The sequence below is a fragment of the Rhinichthys klamathensis genome, unplaced genomic scaffold (genome assembly GCF_029890125.1).
Source record: "Rhinichthys klamathensis goyatoka isolate OS25496 unplaced genomic scaffold, OSU_Roscu_1.1 h1tg000554l_1, whole genome shotgun sequence".
In the NCBI taxonomy this organism is placed as follows: Eukaryota; Metazoa; Chordata; class Actinopteri; order Cypriniformes; family Leuciscidae; genus Rhinichthys; species Rhinichthys klamathensis.
Genome location: NW_026607023.1, coordinates 2,524,925 through 2,539,072, shown reverse-complemented (window position 1 = coordinate 2,539,072; position 14,148 = coordinate 2,524,925). Strand labels below are relative to the sequence as shown.

At 37.6% G+C, this 14,148-nt stretch overlaps 1 protein-coding gene across 1 annotated transcript in view; it reads left to right on the top strand.

Moving 5' to 3' along the window:
* gabrb4 (gamma-aminobutyric acid type A receptor subunit beta4) overlaps nucleotides 1–14,148 on the top strand; it is a 79,075-nt gene that overhangs the window by 22,399 nt on the left and 42,528 nt on the right. The window contains exon 3 of the mRNA XM_056239110.1: nucleotides 10,742–10,809. Coding sequence (XP_056095085.1) covers nucleotides 10,742–10,809 — 68 coding nt within the window. The remainder of the gene's footprint in view (nucleotides 1–10,741; nucleotides 10,810–14,148) is intronic.

Here is a 14,148-nt window from a genome sequence, read left to right as displayed (position 1 = left end):
GGCATAAAGTCTCTTAATTAATAATGAATACACCTACAATGCTTCAGCTAGTTTCCCTATTAATTAACTTGACTCCTGCAAGCAGCCACACGGCTTCTCTCCCATGTGCCGACGCTTTAAAGAAAAGGAGCTTTTTAGGAGTGTGTGGGCTGAAAGAGCATCAGCGCTGGATGCGAAAGTAGCGCGCATTCAGCACAAAAGTGCGGCATTGTCAGAGCGGGGCGATAAATGGACGAGCAGAGCGCGAATGATCTCTATCCCGATGAGCAGAGAATGTCTTCTGATTTATGGGGGAAAGAGCCGGTCGAAGAGAAAATGCTTGAGGAGGCTGTTCCTTTTGCTTTCTCTCATGCTGCAGTCCTCTTTTTACTAGATGAACATGCTATGTGTGTGTGTGTTAGGCAGTTATGCTTGAAAGGAGAATAAGGTGGCCTATTAGCAGGCACGTAACCACAGAAAGCACACTTCATTGTTCACCAACAAACTGCATGTTTGACGAGACTCGCTGCAGGTGAAGGCGCATCACAATAACGCTAATCCTCACGGGACCCTGTCCGCACCCCCGGTGATGGATAGGGAAGACTAGTCCTTGGGAATCAGAAGGGATCAGTCAAGGACAGGATACGGCCCTGTGATCGTTTCAGATAAATACACAGTGAAAGACATGTCATTTACCGCAGGGCCTGAGATGGATGCGCCAGGCTCAGTGGCCAGGAAGCATGTTTAAAAACCCATTTCATTATTATACCTCTACAGAGCCTTTGGGAGCCATTGACCTTCCGGGTGCATTTAGAACAGCCGACACACCGATGACACTAAATGTACACTAGGGTGGCAATCCATCCGGTTTTAGGTCGGACAGTCCAGTTTTGAAATAGCGTTTGCCTATCAGCTCAGCCTTGAGCTGGATGCTCATTTGTCCTCCTTTTAAGATCATCACCGTTTTATACATTATCCAATGGTATATGATTAAAAAATAAATAATAGGTTACACTTTATTTCGATGGTCCCCTTGAACTATAAGTAACTTTGCAACTACATGTCAAATACCAGTAATTAGAGTATAAGTAGACTGTAGTAGATTGTTAGTAGACTATTAGGGTTCGGGTAAGTAGAATAAGTTGACATGTAGTTGCAAAGTTACTTATAGTCAGTAGAGTGTCTGTTGGGGGAACATCAAAATAAATCAGGTGAATCAATAGCCACTTAGAACGATAAGGAACGGTTCCATTTAAATTTCCATTTGAGCTTGGTTCACCACGACACGATTACAAACCATTCTTGGGCCGGAATTCTATTGCCTGGTACAATGCGTGTAGTAAAGTCGCCACTCAGGATTGGTCACTTGTCTATTGCCTGGCTATCAGTTTCTCTGTAGACACAAGTTAATAAGAAAATTAAAAGAAATATCTGATCATCCTCCATAACGCGGTGGCTATATACCTCTGTAAACTCTTGCATTACAGATTTGTAAATGGCCTTTGTTAATGCCTAATAGTTTAAAAACAAATGGCGGAATGCAAAAATCCAAATACTGAAAGTTTCCGGAGCAGGATCCAGAAGGATTCGGCTCAAATTTAGCACTGGACACGTTACATGACTATGACACATGATGGCTGTAGTATGTCCGGATTTTTTATTTATACTACACACATTCATACTATATACTTAATATGGATTGTACATTTAGACTGTGTTAAAAAAGAATTGCCTATTTGGAGAGTAGGAAATTGCAGCCATCATGGTGTTTCGTTCCTCAATGATTCAGTTGTTTTGAACAAATCTGATCATATCATTGATTCGGAGCTATTCATAAAGAGAGCCACTTTCTTCATTCCTTAATCAATCAGCCATTTTATACAGTTGGTGGAATTAATCAACCAATTACTCACTCATTAAGATATGACTTGCCGCCACCTACTGGTGGTTTTAGTTTCATATGTAAAGTATTTTTTTCCCTCCAGCATTTTATATTTTTGTATATAATATATTGTATATTTAAAACTTTAATCTTAAAACATTTTATGCAATTGTAACTGCACTGAAAATGCATTCATGGAATCTCTGAGCTGCATAAAACAGTCTGTGTAAATACATCTAAATGCCACTGCACTTGCAGCTTCTGTGTCACCTCTGCAGTGCAGATTTCAATTACAATTATAATTCTAATTGAAAACAAATAAAGGATTTAAGAATTTTGCAAGGATGCAAGGTTTGAAAGCTGGCCTTAAAATGCTCTTGGAAATCAATTGGGGGCAAATGTTGCTCCTTAAAGCTTATAGGTTTGGAATTATTTTTCAGTTTTTATCCTGGTTTCACTGAATCCTACAAAGTGTTTTTTTATTTTGGGTTATATATATATATATATATATAGTCCTGAAGATGTACTGTAGGCTGACGCAGTTTGGCTAGGTGTTTCTTCTTCTTGCTGATGTGTATTTCTGCAAATGTGCCATATGGCTGCTTGCTGAGTTTCCTAAAACTTGCAGAACTGTACACATTCATCTCTTTTTTCTGGCCTCTGAGTTTGAAGAGCGCTTTAATTCATCAAAGACTGTCAGTGTGACAAGGCTCTTTTGTTAGTCACGGATACACAATTTACCCCACCGAATGTGTGTTAATGCTGAAGTATTATTAATTAAAGAAAATAATTTTAACTATTTTGATTATTCCCATATACAGCTTGACAAACAGTGTCACAGCAATGATTAAATAACAGTCAGAATCTTTGCATGATGCATAAATTAATGACTGCCGTTTCAAACCCTTATCGATGCAGGCGACACTTTCTATGAATAAGGTACAAAAATAGGGTCTGAAATGATTTGAGCTGTTTTATTGTCCATCCATTTTTAACAAGGTTACTAAAATATTGGTCCATAGTTTAAAACCCTGATTTGTGTGACTTGGTCCTACCAATATTCTTTAAAATAAGGGAAAAAAAATTAAGCTGTCAGGGTCACTTTTTTTTCCCTATTTCACTTTCCATGGAAAGTGTCAGGTATTGAATAACTACAGTAGATAAATGAATCTATTTATTTTTCTAAACTGATCAAAAATGGTAGGCCTATTATTTACATATAAATATGGAAATTGGTCTTATCATCTAAATCGATCGTATTACTCAATTGTGATTATCTTTTGATTATTAATCTGGTAACATTATCATACCGGGTGTCCTCTATCAGCCCACTTTAAGTGTTAGTGTTCTTTTTTTAGTGTAGGTGTTTCCAAATGACTATTTCAGCTTATTAATAAATATGTTGTTAGTTCTGACTCACCACATCCAGAGACTTTTTTAAATGTCAACGCTGTGTTAATAGCTACAAATGTCAGGTAGAGCGACATATAAATATTCTCCTTTCATTCTGGCACATGCGAACGCTTCATGTGGCTTAAACATCTATTAATATGTTTGTCCACTCCTCAGTGTTCCATCCATCTCAAATGATTTAACAGTCGCCGTATACGTTCCTCGTCTGAGAAAGGGACACGATGCCAACGTTTGGCCATTCATGAGAGGGAAAAATGAAGCAGATTGAATACAATGTATGAAAAGCACCGTGTCTCTCGTTGCGATGTTAGAGTGACAATGCTGCCTTGTTGCTATGGAACCCCTCTGTTGCTAAGCAATGAGTTGATGATTAGAATTTTGAATCAGGAGGAAGAGTGGTATTTTCTTCGCCACTCTGTTTCTCCATGTATGGTGCTGTGCGTGACTGTGTTGATGAAAGGCATGTGGGCCTGTCCTTACTCTGATACATTTACTTATACAAATGCTTTTAGCTTCATCGATATAGCATTTATTGATATTTGCCCAGAACACCCAAAAATTGTACAGGAAAGGATCAATAGATAACATATATTCCACTACACTCCTATTGCATGTCTTGTCTTTAGAATAAAACAGAATGCTTCACAGCAAATGCAGAAGATGAGATAGCCCTGCAGGAACCTGTAGTGCCAGTAGAGGGAGCTCTAGGGCACCTCACATAATCACACCTTCGGTATGGGACTCCTGACCTGTATGTATGTATTTGTTTAGCTCAAACTGAGATGTAGTTATATTATGCTCCGTTATGCCGTGAAAGCTCATCAACTTCTGAGCTAATTGGGGCAATAAATCCTTGGCAATCCACTGTTATGCCGGAGACTTGCAGCTATACATCATCCGGATCGACTGCTATGAGTTTCCTTCACCCCCCACTAGTAAGCACTTTCAGCTCTCTCCTAAGGAAAGAGGTTCAACACAAACACTAGGCATTACCGTCATCATTACCTGCAGGAGAGATACATTGCTGTGTCAGTGAAAACCTGCTTAGGGAAAAAGCGGTGGCCCACGAGAATTCATCCCGGGACGCAGTATCCTTGGCACTTGTGTTCCGTCAGAACTGCTATTTCTGCTGTTTCTACCTGGGTTTTTTTTTTTGCTGTGTCGGGCCCAGGCTCCTTGTGAAAACAAAGGCATCGGGGGAGCAAAGTGGTCCTCTGAATGGAGTAAGCGTCTCGAGAGATGCCACCTGCCTTACATTTGTCATTTAAATATGTACACAGATGATGGTGCCATCTGCTAGTGCAGTCAGAGAGGAGAAAATGGGTGGAAACACACTAAATTCTTGAAGTGGTTTGTGGTGGGTTTTAGGAAGGGGGATGAATTCAATGAAAAGCACAAATTAATTCTAAATGACAGGGTATTCTAAAGGACCAATGGCACATTATCATATTGAACATTTGACAGCTACTAATTGAAATGATCTGCCATTTTGTGCTTTGTGTGTTTCTATAGAAAAGCAGCATCCTTTGCCTTGTGCAAGACGCCTGTGTCAGAATATGCAGGAGAACAAAAATCCTTATGAGTGGCCTTGTTTCTTTTTATTGTCGAATCGGTTGAGTACGAGTTTGTACAAAACCGAAAGAATGTGTGGCAAAATAAAAAATAAAGTTGCCAGCCACCGCCAGCATTTTTGATCATTTTCACAAAAATTTCATGGCCCTCAGAATATTTTGCTGTATGAATAGAACATGCAATATATCAAGATAAAAAACAGAGCCTTTGCTTTTCAACAAAAGCTAGAAAAAATATATATATATATTCTAGCTTAATGGATTCTTTTTTTTAGCAACACTTGAATGTGGGTAAGTTACATTAATAAAAAACAATATTTTCATAAAAAAGCTGAGAAAAACATGTTTTTGTCATAGACTACATCTGGATCTTATTCAGAACGATGATCAAAACATAGATGTAGAAGATCGAGTCCATCATCACCCTCAGAGATTCACAGTCCTACACCTCATTCTGGGTCGACAGTTCATTCAGTAACATTAGGCAGTTTTGATTTATATGCGGTTTAATGTTGATTTACATATGCATCTGCTTACATATGCTCTTCTTTTTTAATCACATTTTACATAGTATAATAATAACAACAACAGCGATTTCAAAAACAGATTAAGATGAAATCAATTCTCGTTTTTCACAATTTCTGTAATAGGTGGGGAAAGAGTAAAAAAAAAAGCTAAATCTGGGTTAAAGTGAGGCACTTACAACAAAAGTGAAAAGGGCTATTAAAATACTCAGTGTGAAAAAAGGCTCAATAATATTTCCTGTCAAAACTACCATCCAATTTTGTATCTTTGTTGTCACAACTAAAAACAGAATTTAACACAACTTAAACATAACTAAATGATGGTAATTATGGTTTAAACCACTTTACAGCTCAAATAATACACAAGTTTTGAGGAAAGAATGATTGTGTTTTTTATAAAATTATAAAATAAGATTCACATTTATGCTACACATTCTCACTTCCAATGTAAATGTTTTATCAAACAGTATGCTACCAATGCAGAGTCTATCTTTAAAGCTGAAGTGTAATTTCAAAATCAAGGATTGGAATCAAATACATTTCATGAACTTTTCTTGTCTGACAAACAGATTCAAACAGGACAAAAAGAATTTTAACATGAAAAAATGGCATTCTTCAGCTTTAAAACACATTTTTGCATGGCATGAACTGTTTGTAATAATTCTGATTCGCTTAGTCGACCTTTTTTGTAGTGCCGTGGGACTAACGCTATCTCACGACCAATTTGTACGAATTCGTACGAGTGATTAAAAGGTGGCTAATTCGTACTAATTCATACGACCTCACTCATACGAATTCGTACGATTTGTCTAAACCCACGTGATGGGTAGGTTTAGGGGCGGGGTCAGGGGTAGGTCATTCGTACGAATTCATACGAATTTGGTAACTCGTGAAATATGTACGAATTAGCAAAAATCTTACGAGTGAGGTCGTATGAATTAGTACGAATTAGCCACCTCGTAAAATTCATACGAATTGCCGTGAGATCGGGCTGGTGGGACTTATCAACAATTTAAACATGAAAACAAAATTATTTATTATAAGTTTGTCTTTAACCTCTGAGAAAATCAGAGAACAGGAGATATTTTAATGGTATATAGGCCACACACACACACACACACATTGTGTTTTTTTTATTACTTTTTTTTTTTATTACTTTTTTAGACATAATGATTTGTATACTGTACAAACTGTATATTCTAACCACTAAACCTACTCATGACAGAAAATGTCACACACACACGTGCACACGCTCACACACTTTTAATATAGCCTACTCCATCAATTCTCTGTGTGTTGTTTCTTTATGGCGGAGCAAGACTTTTAGACTGCTATGTCTAAAACCGCATCAAGACACTGGCTGGTTGCTTGCTGGCTTTCTACAAAAGTCTCACAATGTGCTTGTGTCTTTCAATGAGATTTTAAAGTTCAACCCAGGTGTCACTCAAACCTTGTGCAAGGTTCAATACAATTTAAGCTCTATGAGCACATATTGTGACATGCGGTGGATTACAGCTGACAATAATTTTAACTCGTTTGTCAGTTTGTAAAAACAAGCAAAGACTTTGCTTACACTAATACACTTGTCAGCGACAAGACACTCTACCAGGATAAACCATAGAACACAATGTTACAAAAGTGTAACCACACAACTTAAACATTAGGACCTGGTTTCACAGACAGGGCTTAGATTAAGGCAAGATTAAGCTTTAGTTCAATTAGGGCATTTAAGTAGCTTTTATAAACGTGCCTAAGGAAAAAACATTACTGGTGTGCATCTTAAGAAAAATCAATGGCACTGACATATTTTAAGAAATGTCAGTGCAAGTTGCTTTCAGATAATACAGCTCAAACATGCATTAGTCTAGGCTTAAGCCTTCTGTGTGAAACCAGGGGTAAATGTGTTAAGACTAATGTAATACAATCAATGCCTTTTTCCAACTTATAGTAAAAAGTTAACAGAGATGAGATATAAAGACGCAGATCTGAAAAATAAAGTCCCAGTCGTTAGATGTTACATTTACAATGACTTTTTCTTGTTTTTTTTTTACTCTGAAGCAGGAACAGGCTTCCATATACATATTGCCTACTAACCTTCTCAATGTCATGTCAAGTCACATTTATTTATATAGCACTTTATACAATAAAGCAGCTTCACACTAATAAACAGGAAAATCATGTTGATGGTGCAAAATTCATTATGAAACAAATTCACTTTTAGCTGTAAAACAGCTCTACAGAAGGCAATACTGTCAGTTTCAGTGTTGATTCAGTTTAGTTCAATAACTGTGTCAATGTTGCAGTTCATCAATTACGAAACGAGTTCAATTCAGCTATGCAAAGTTATATCCTACATTTACTTTATTTAACTTTCGACACCTTATAAATGACCAGTAACTCCTCTCATGAGCATACAAAACCAGTATTACCAGTATCCACCTCGATTGAAATCGCGTTCCAGGAGCGGGGCAGTCAGAGTACTGGCGACATGTGAGAAGTAAGGAAAGTGAGGGCTTGCAGCACGCTACAGATTCAAGTTTAGAAGGGCTGGTACTGTGTGCCAGTGCATGCCGGCCTCCTTTGAGCACTTACTCCCCAAATTTTGACTCCCCTGCTTCTGATTGGTTCATTCGGTGGGGAGGCTGCCCCCTGAGTGGTCCCTATCACTAAAGCCCACCGCCCATACCTAATCCTAATCCTACTCTCATAGGAAAATGCAGGGGAGTCGGAATCTCACGGGGAGTCGGAATTTGATACCACACCGGAACTTTCTTTTAAACTGTGGGAGCACAAGTGTTCATAAGGAAGACGGCTAACATTCACAGCACTTCCTAATGATCAGACTAGTAGGAGAGCAGGCCGAAATACACTTTCACTCTAAGAGTCTCGGACACAGGTAAGTGGTTTTATTCTGAGTTGTGGCATTGAAGCTGAGAGAGAGCGTATCCGGGGCACCTTTCTCCAATGTTCCTTAGTTTCATGGAATCCCGGGTTAAAAATATGTAATGGCAGGAGCGTGCGGGTGATTTCAGGCTTCGCTGTTTTACAACTAGCCAATGAATGTACTTTGACATCCCCTGGGAAAATTCTTGCTGGTTGCCTTCACAAAGCGCAGAGGAAAATGGCTCCATTTTTCCCTTTTCTCCACGAGCGGCGTTTCTCTCGCTCTTCGGTTTTTATGAGGTGGGGTGAGAGAGTAACGGAACTGCAGGCATTTAAGGAGTGAGGCGGAATGCCATGCAAACATGTCAGCAGTGAAAAGATGGGGGTGAAAAGTACCACTGCACAAAGAAGATGGAGATGATACACAGAGAGATGGAAGACTGCACTCTCAGTCAAGTGCTCAGTTAGTAAATATTTCAAAACCGCAGTCAAAAGAATGATGTTTTTTTTTTTTTTTTAGTGGGGTCTGGATGGCATCTTAGAGATATTTTAAGACAGCAGAGAAGATGGATGACAAACAAAGGAAATGTCAGAAGACACCGTGTAAAGTAATCTTAAAGGGATAGTTTAAGGGACAGAAAGATGTACGATAGCAGAACAAAATTGAAGTCATAATGAATTGAGGTAAATAGAACTGAATTACCTGATTCCCTTATGAATCAGACATCCCGTTTCCCTCAAGAACTGTGTCTAGGAGAACTAAACTGGATGTCAAATTGTTTTGGGATCTTCTTGGTTTTATTGTGCATGATTCATTGGTCCAAATACTTTTTTGACTTTGTATAACTAGCTCTTTCTCTGAAATGAATCTTCTTTTCTGCTGATTTTGACACTTTTTTTTTGTTGTTCATCTGGACTTTTGGATAATGTTACCAGGTCTGATTCAGGAGTTTTCTTGGCCCTCATGGCTAAGAATACTCAGCCCGTTCTCATCCTTTGGCGTCATACATGTGACGCTTTGGACATTTCGTTGAAATCTTACGCACATGGCATCCTTTAGCATCAATATGAGACGCAGAACCCAAGGCGTCATACAGGTGACGCTCGTCTAAATCCGAGGCACATGGCATCGTTTAGCGTCAATAAGAGACGCAGAACCCAAGGCGTCATAACCGTAACTCTACCCCAGACCTAAACCTACCCATAACAGTGCGTGTTATATTGACGCTAAAGGATGCCATGTGCGTAAGATTTCGACGAAATGTCATATGGCGTCACCTATATGACGCCAAAGGATGAGAATGCGTTGGAATACTAAATGTCACACCTGGTATGTTTTGACCATAACCACGCTTCTGTATTTTTTATGGAACTAAAGAAATATTGACATGCACTGCAACAGCAGCCAATTTAGAGTGTCATGGTGTAAATGTTTGTCTCTGAAAATCTTAGCTATCACAGCCCAGTGACTGAAACCAACTCGCTCTGCTATAGAAAATATATATTTTAAAATACTATATTATCTAAATTTAAGTTGGAATGCTTTTCCATATTTACTTGCAAATGTTTAAACATTAACATTTTGAGTTGATTTATTAAAAGAAAAGTATTATTATGCACACTTGAGTCTGCATAAAGATATTATATCATAAAAGTGATTTAATCGTTTTTTTTAATTTGCACTGATTGTAAATGATTTCCAAAGCAACAAACAAGTGAAATGATCTGACTAACTCCTCACCATCAAGGCAAAAGCCATACTTGGTAAATTGGTCAGCAAGCACTTGTACTTTTAGTAGAAGTTTAAAACGTAAAACCTAATTAATAATAAACAATTCACAATGTATATATGAACTTATTAAAGGAAGGCATTTACATATAAAATAGTGATTTTATTAGGGGGAAAAGGCTTTGGCTAAATAATGTATTTCCTCTTTGTAGCTATTTGGTATAGGCTTTATCCAATTTTTGGAGCTTATGTAACACAAGGCGTTCTCACTTGCAAATTCGCCAATGTTTACAAGGTTGTTTTTCTCATAAATGTCTCAGTCTCAGACAGCACAACCACAGTCTGTTCACTGACCGTCTGATGCATATTACAAAGTGTTTTGGGGGTCTTTTTTTCATCTACAGTACCAAGCTTTACTCTGATTGGTGAGCTTTACAGAACCTCCCGTAGTAAAGGCACAGGATTAGGTCTGTCTGGAAACAAAGATTATTTGTGTTTACAAGTGTCCGGTTTTATACAATGAATAGATAATTAATTAATCAGTGGATTTGATAAGGTTCGCCAGGTTCAAATGTACCCTGAAATTTGTTGGAAGATTTGTTAGATATAGAAGTGCATGTCTGTGAAAAAGTCAGTTTTTACATTTCAATTTTTGTTTTTGTTCCTCAAATAGGTATCATAGATAAACCTCTGATGATGTTGTGGTACAATGATGTTGTAATTAACTGAACTTTTTTCTCTCTCTTTGTCTTTTCTGTAGGTCCTCCGGTCATCGTGGGCATGAGTATAAATATTGCCAGTATTGACTCCATTTCTGAAGTCAACATGGTTAGTAACACTAATTTGGCATTACTTTTATTATTAATGTTAATGTTGCTGATTGTTGTTAGACTCTCAAAAAGCTGAACATCATGAATTGATCAGTAATATTTTAATTAGTATGGCTAATCAATCAATTATTTTAAATTCTTAGGAAATGTATATTAGGAAAAGCATCCAAATTAAGATAATTTAAAGAATCATCGGGGCTGACAAGTAAAGCGCTAAATATTTAGTTCTCTAATTAATTATATTGTTTGGAAAAACCAAAAACATGTTACTTTGTTTCTTGCATTTTCCTGTTTTTATAAAGTATACATATCTCTAGTAAATATAGTATTTTTTGAATAATTAATTAACACGTTTAACATCCTAAGTTTGCCTATTATGAATATTTTAGCTTTGGTTCCTGAGAAACATACTGTGTTTAAAAGCCGTTCTATTGAGTCTTCATGGTGTTCAGTAAGGAAATGATCAGTATGCATGATTATGTATAACTGCGGTCATGACCAATTATGTAGCACCAGTAGACCTTTTGGCTTTGGACCATCACCTCAAGTTAAACACCACCCTGGAGCCCTTAAAAAGCAGTTTACTTAAAGAGCAGTCATCTAAATTTCTGCTGACAACTCCCTATACATACTTACTGTGGAGTCCCCATGCAGACTTACTGCATTCATCATTTCTTCATGCAGAGTCAGGGACTTTGGTTTTATTAGTGCCTCGGCTTCAATGACTGCGGCCTGAATCCATAAAGTACCCCAGAGAAGAAGTGCTGGACTTGGAACCGTTTTCCTCGGGTTACTGTCAGATAATAATGGTTTGACAGCAGGAAATATGGTCCTAGATTAGATTTCGTATTGAGAAACTTGAGAATACACCTAGACAAAATACTGCTTGCTTGGTCTTAACGACTGCTTTTTGGTCCTAAGCAGAGTTTGAGTCCTTCCCTTTTTTTACATTGTACTTTTGAGACTAAACCGAACCGTGTTACGATTTCACTTTGGTAACCATATTACACTGAAAAACGACCATGCCATTTATAAAGCATTTATCATCAAACAAATGATCGTTTCCAGTTGAAATTTTGTTCAGGTTGGGTGAAAGCAAAGTCCCCATTGAAAAAAATCTAATAAACAATATTGTTTGAATAGTATTTTTCCTCGACACCACAGTGTTGATGTGTAGAACACATAATGGTTACTGGCTACAGAAATTATTGTGGGTTTTTTTGTTTGTTTATTTATGTACCTTTTGTTTTTTAGTACATAACAGAAAAGATGATGCATATTTTAAAAAGACATCACAATAAACATTAAGTTGTAAAAAGCCCCTATATACACATAAATATTGATCTACATTAACCTTAAAAAGGCAAGAGTGGAAAATCACTTTTTATATCATCTAGACCAGTGGTACTCAACCTTTTTGTACTCCAAGGCCCCCCTCCTTTCCGAATCAATACTGCAACCTTTTTTTTTTCACAAGAACATTTGTAGAGTTATTACTTTTCAAATCCATGTTATTTTTCAAACAAAATTAATTTAAGACAGAACCTTCTTTTTTGTAAACATACTTCGTAAAAATGTCACTGCAGACATTTTTTACAACTCAAATGCACTCACTCTGCTCTGCACTTACTAGCTAAACAAATAAGCACAAGTATGGCAACTAAACAAGACCATAGATAGATGTACTATACACTCCATTTAGATCCATTCAGAATTACTAAACACACCAAAATACAAAATGAAAAATAAAAACATCCTGATTGTGTGGAAACTCAGCGATCTGAAGGCGGGTCGATGGCATCAGTGAACATTTCCTCTGTCAGAACAAGCAATCGTGTCTATGTTTGGATTGTCTGATGCCCATGTGTACATAAGCACCACTGATTTAAATGTTTTCCAGTGTAGCAGCAGCTGTTTACCACTGTAGCTATGTAACAACTCAGCAGAGAGCTGTTGAAGTATTTGTCCCATTGAATTTACCACCAGAACTTTATACAGTCTGCCACTGATGCAAAAAAAGCCAGCTGCTTTCCGAACGTATTTTTTTTTTAAAGGGGACCTATTGTGTCACTTTTTACAAAATATAAATGTTCCCAGAGTGTGTATGTGAAGTTTTAGCTCAAAATACCCCACAGATCATTTTTATAGCATGTTGAAATTGCCTCTTTTTGGGGATAAGAAAAAACACAACTTTTTTGTGTGTATCCCTTTAAATTCAAATGAGCTGCTGCTCCCAGCCCCTTTCCAGAAGAGTGTGGAGCTTCAAAAGCTCATGCAACAACAAAACAGGACAATCTCACACACTGAAAATGTCAGAAACTGTCAGTAGTGTTCAGCCTTATATGTTCGTTCCGGAGTGGGACAATGATGCCAACAGAGCCAAAGAATATACGCTGCATGGAGATAGAACAGGCATAGTTTAGTTTATAACTTGTGTTGTCATCTTGCTTTTATCCACTATTAGTACAAGCCTGTTGTATGACAACCCCGTCCGAATGATGGCCAAAACTTTAACTGAGGAGTTTTATGAACTTTTTTGTACATCACAAAAAAGATGAAGCAAATGTTTTCACTCCAGAAATCACTGTAAGAGCTGAATAAAACACAGTACAAGAAGTGCGCATTAAAGTTTCATCCATAAACTCTCTCTCTCCCTTTCATTATCATCAACATAAACAGTGAATTACTCAAAAACACTTGTTACAACTAACAGTAAAAAAATATATACAGACATTATGCCTTTTCAGGGGGTGCTTAATAAACTGGTAAACTTTATATCGAATTACCTTCAAAAATAAAACTAATCCACTGCGTCTTCAACGGCTCTGATGTCGGGAGTACACGAAGACTGTAATGTTTACTCGTACATCCAACAACAAAACACCGGAGTTGCTTACAAGACATTCTTGTCGCTACAGCTGCTCTGGCCTGGAGAAAATGGCGGACAATGTACAACTCGCTCAGGGTGGGGTCTATGCGGCAGAGTCCATCAGAGTTTCTCTAGCTATCTACGTAAAAACCGGATGCAAATTGTAACAGCTTGCTGGATGACAGTTTCAGACTCAGACAGCCTTTAACAAACTGGCAGCATGTTTTATTTTCAGCTTTTCTGAGCTGGCTGACATACCAGAAACCGAACTAAATGCAAACAAAGCTTTAAAAAAGTGAAAATTTTATCCGATGTCCCCTTTAAGAGACCAGCAGTATTGAGAAATTCACTATATATAGTAAATTATACGTCATACATAGCATTTTTCTGTCATAATGTAGCAATTATTAGGAGGGAAACCCAAGGCCACATCAACTCTATGGGTGAACTTGTGTGTGGTTCGCAACC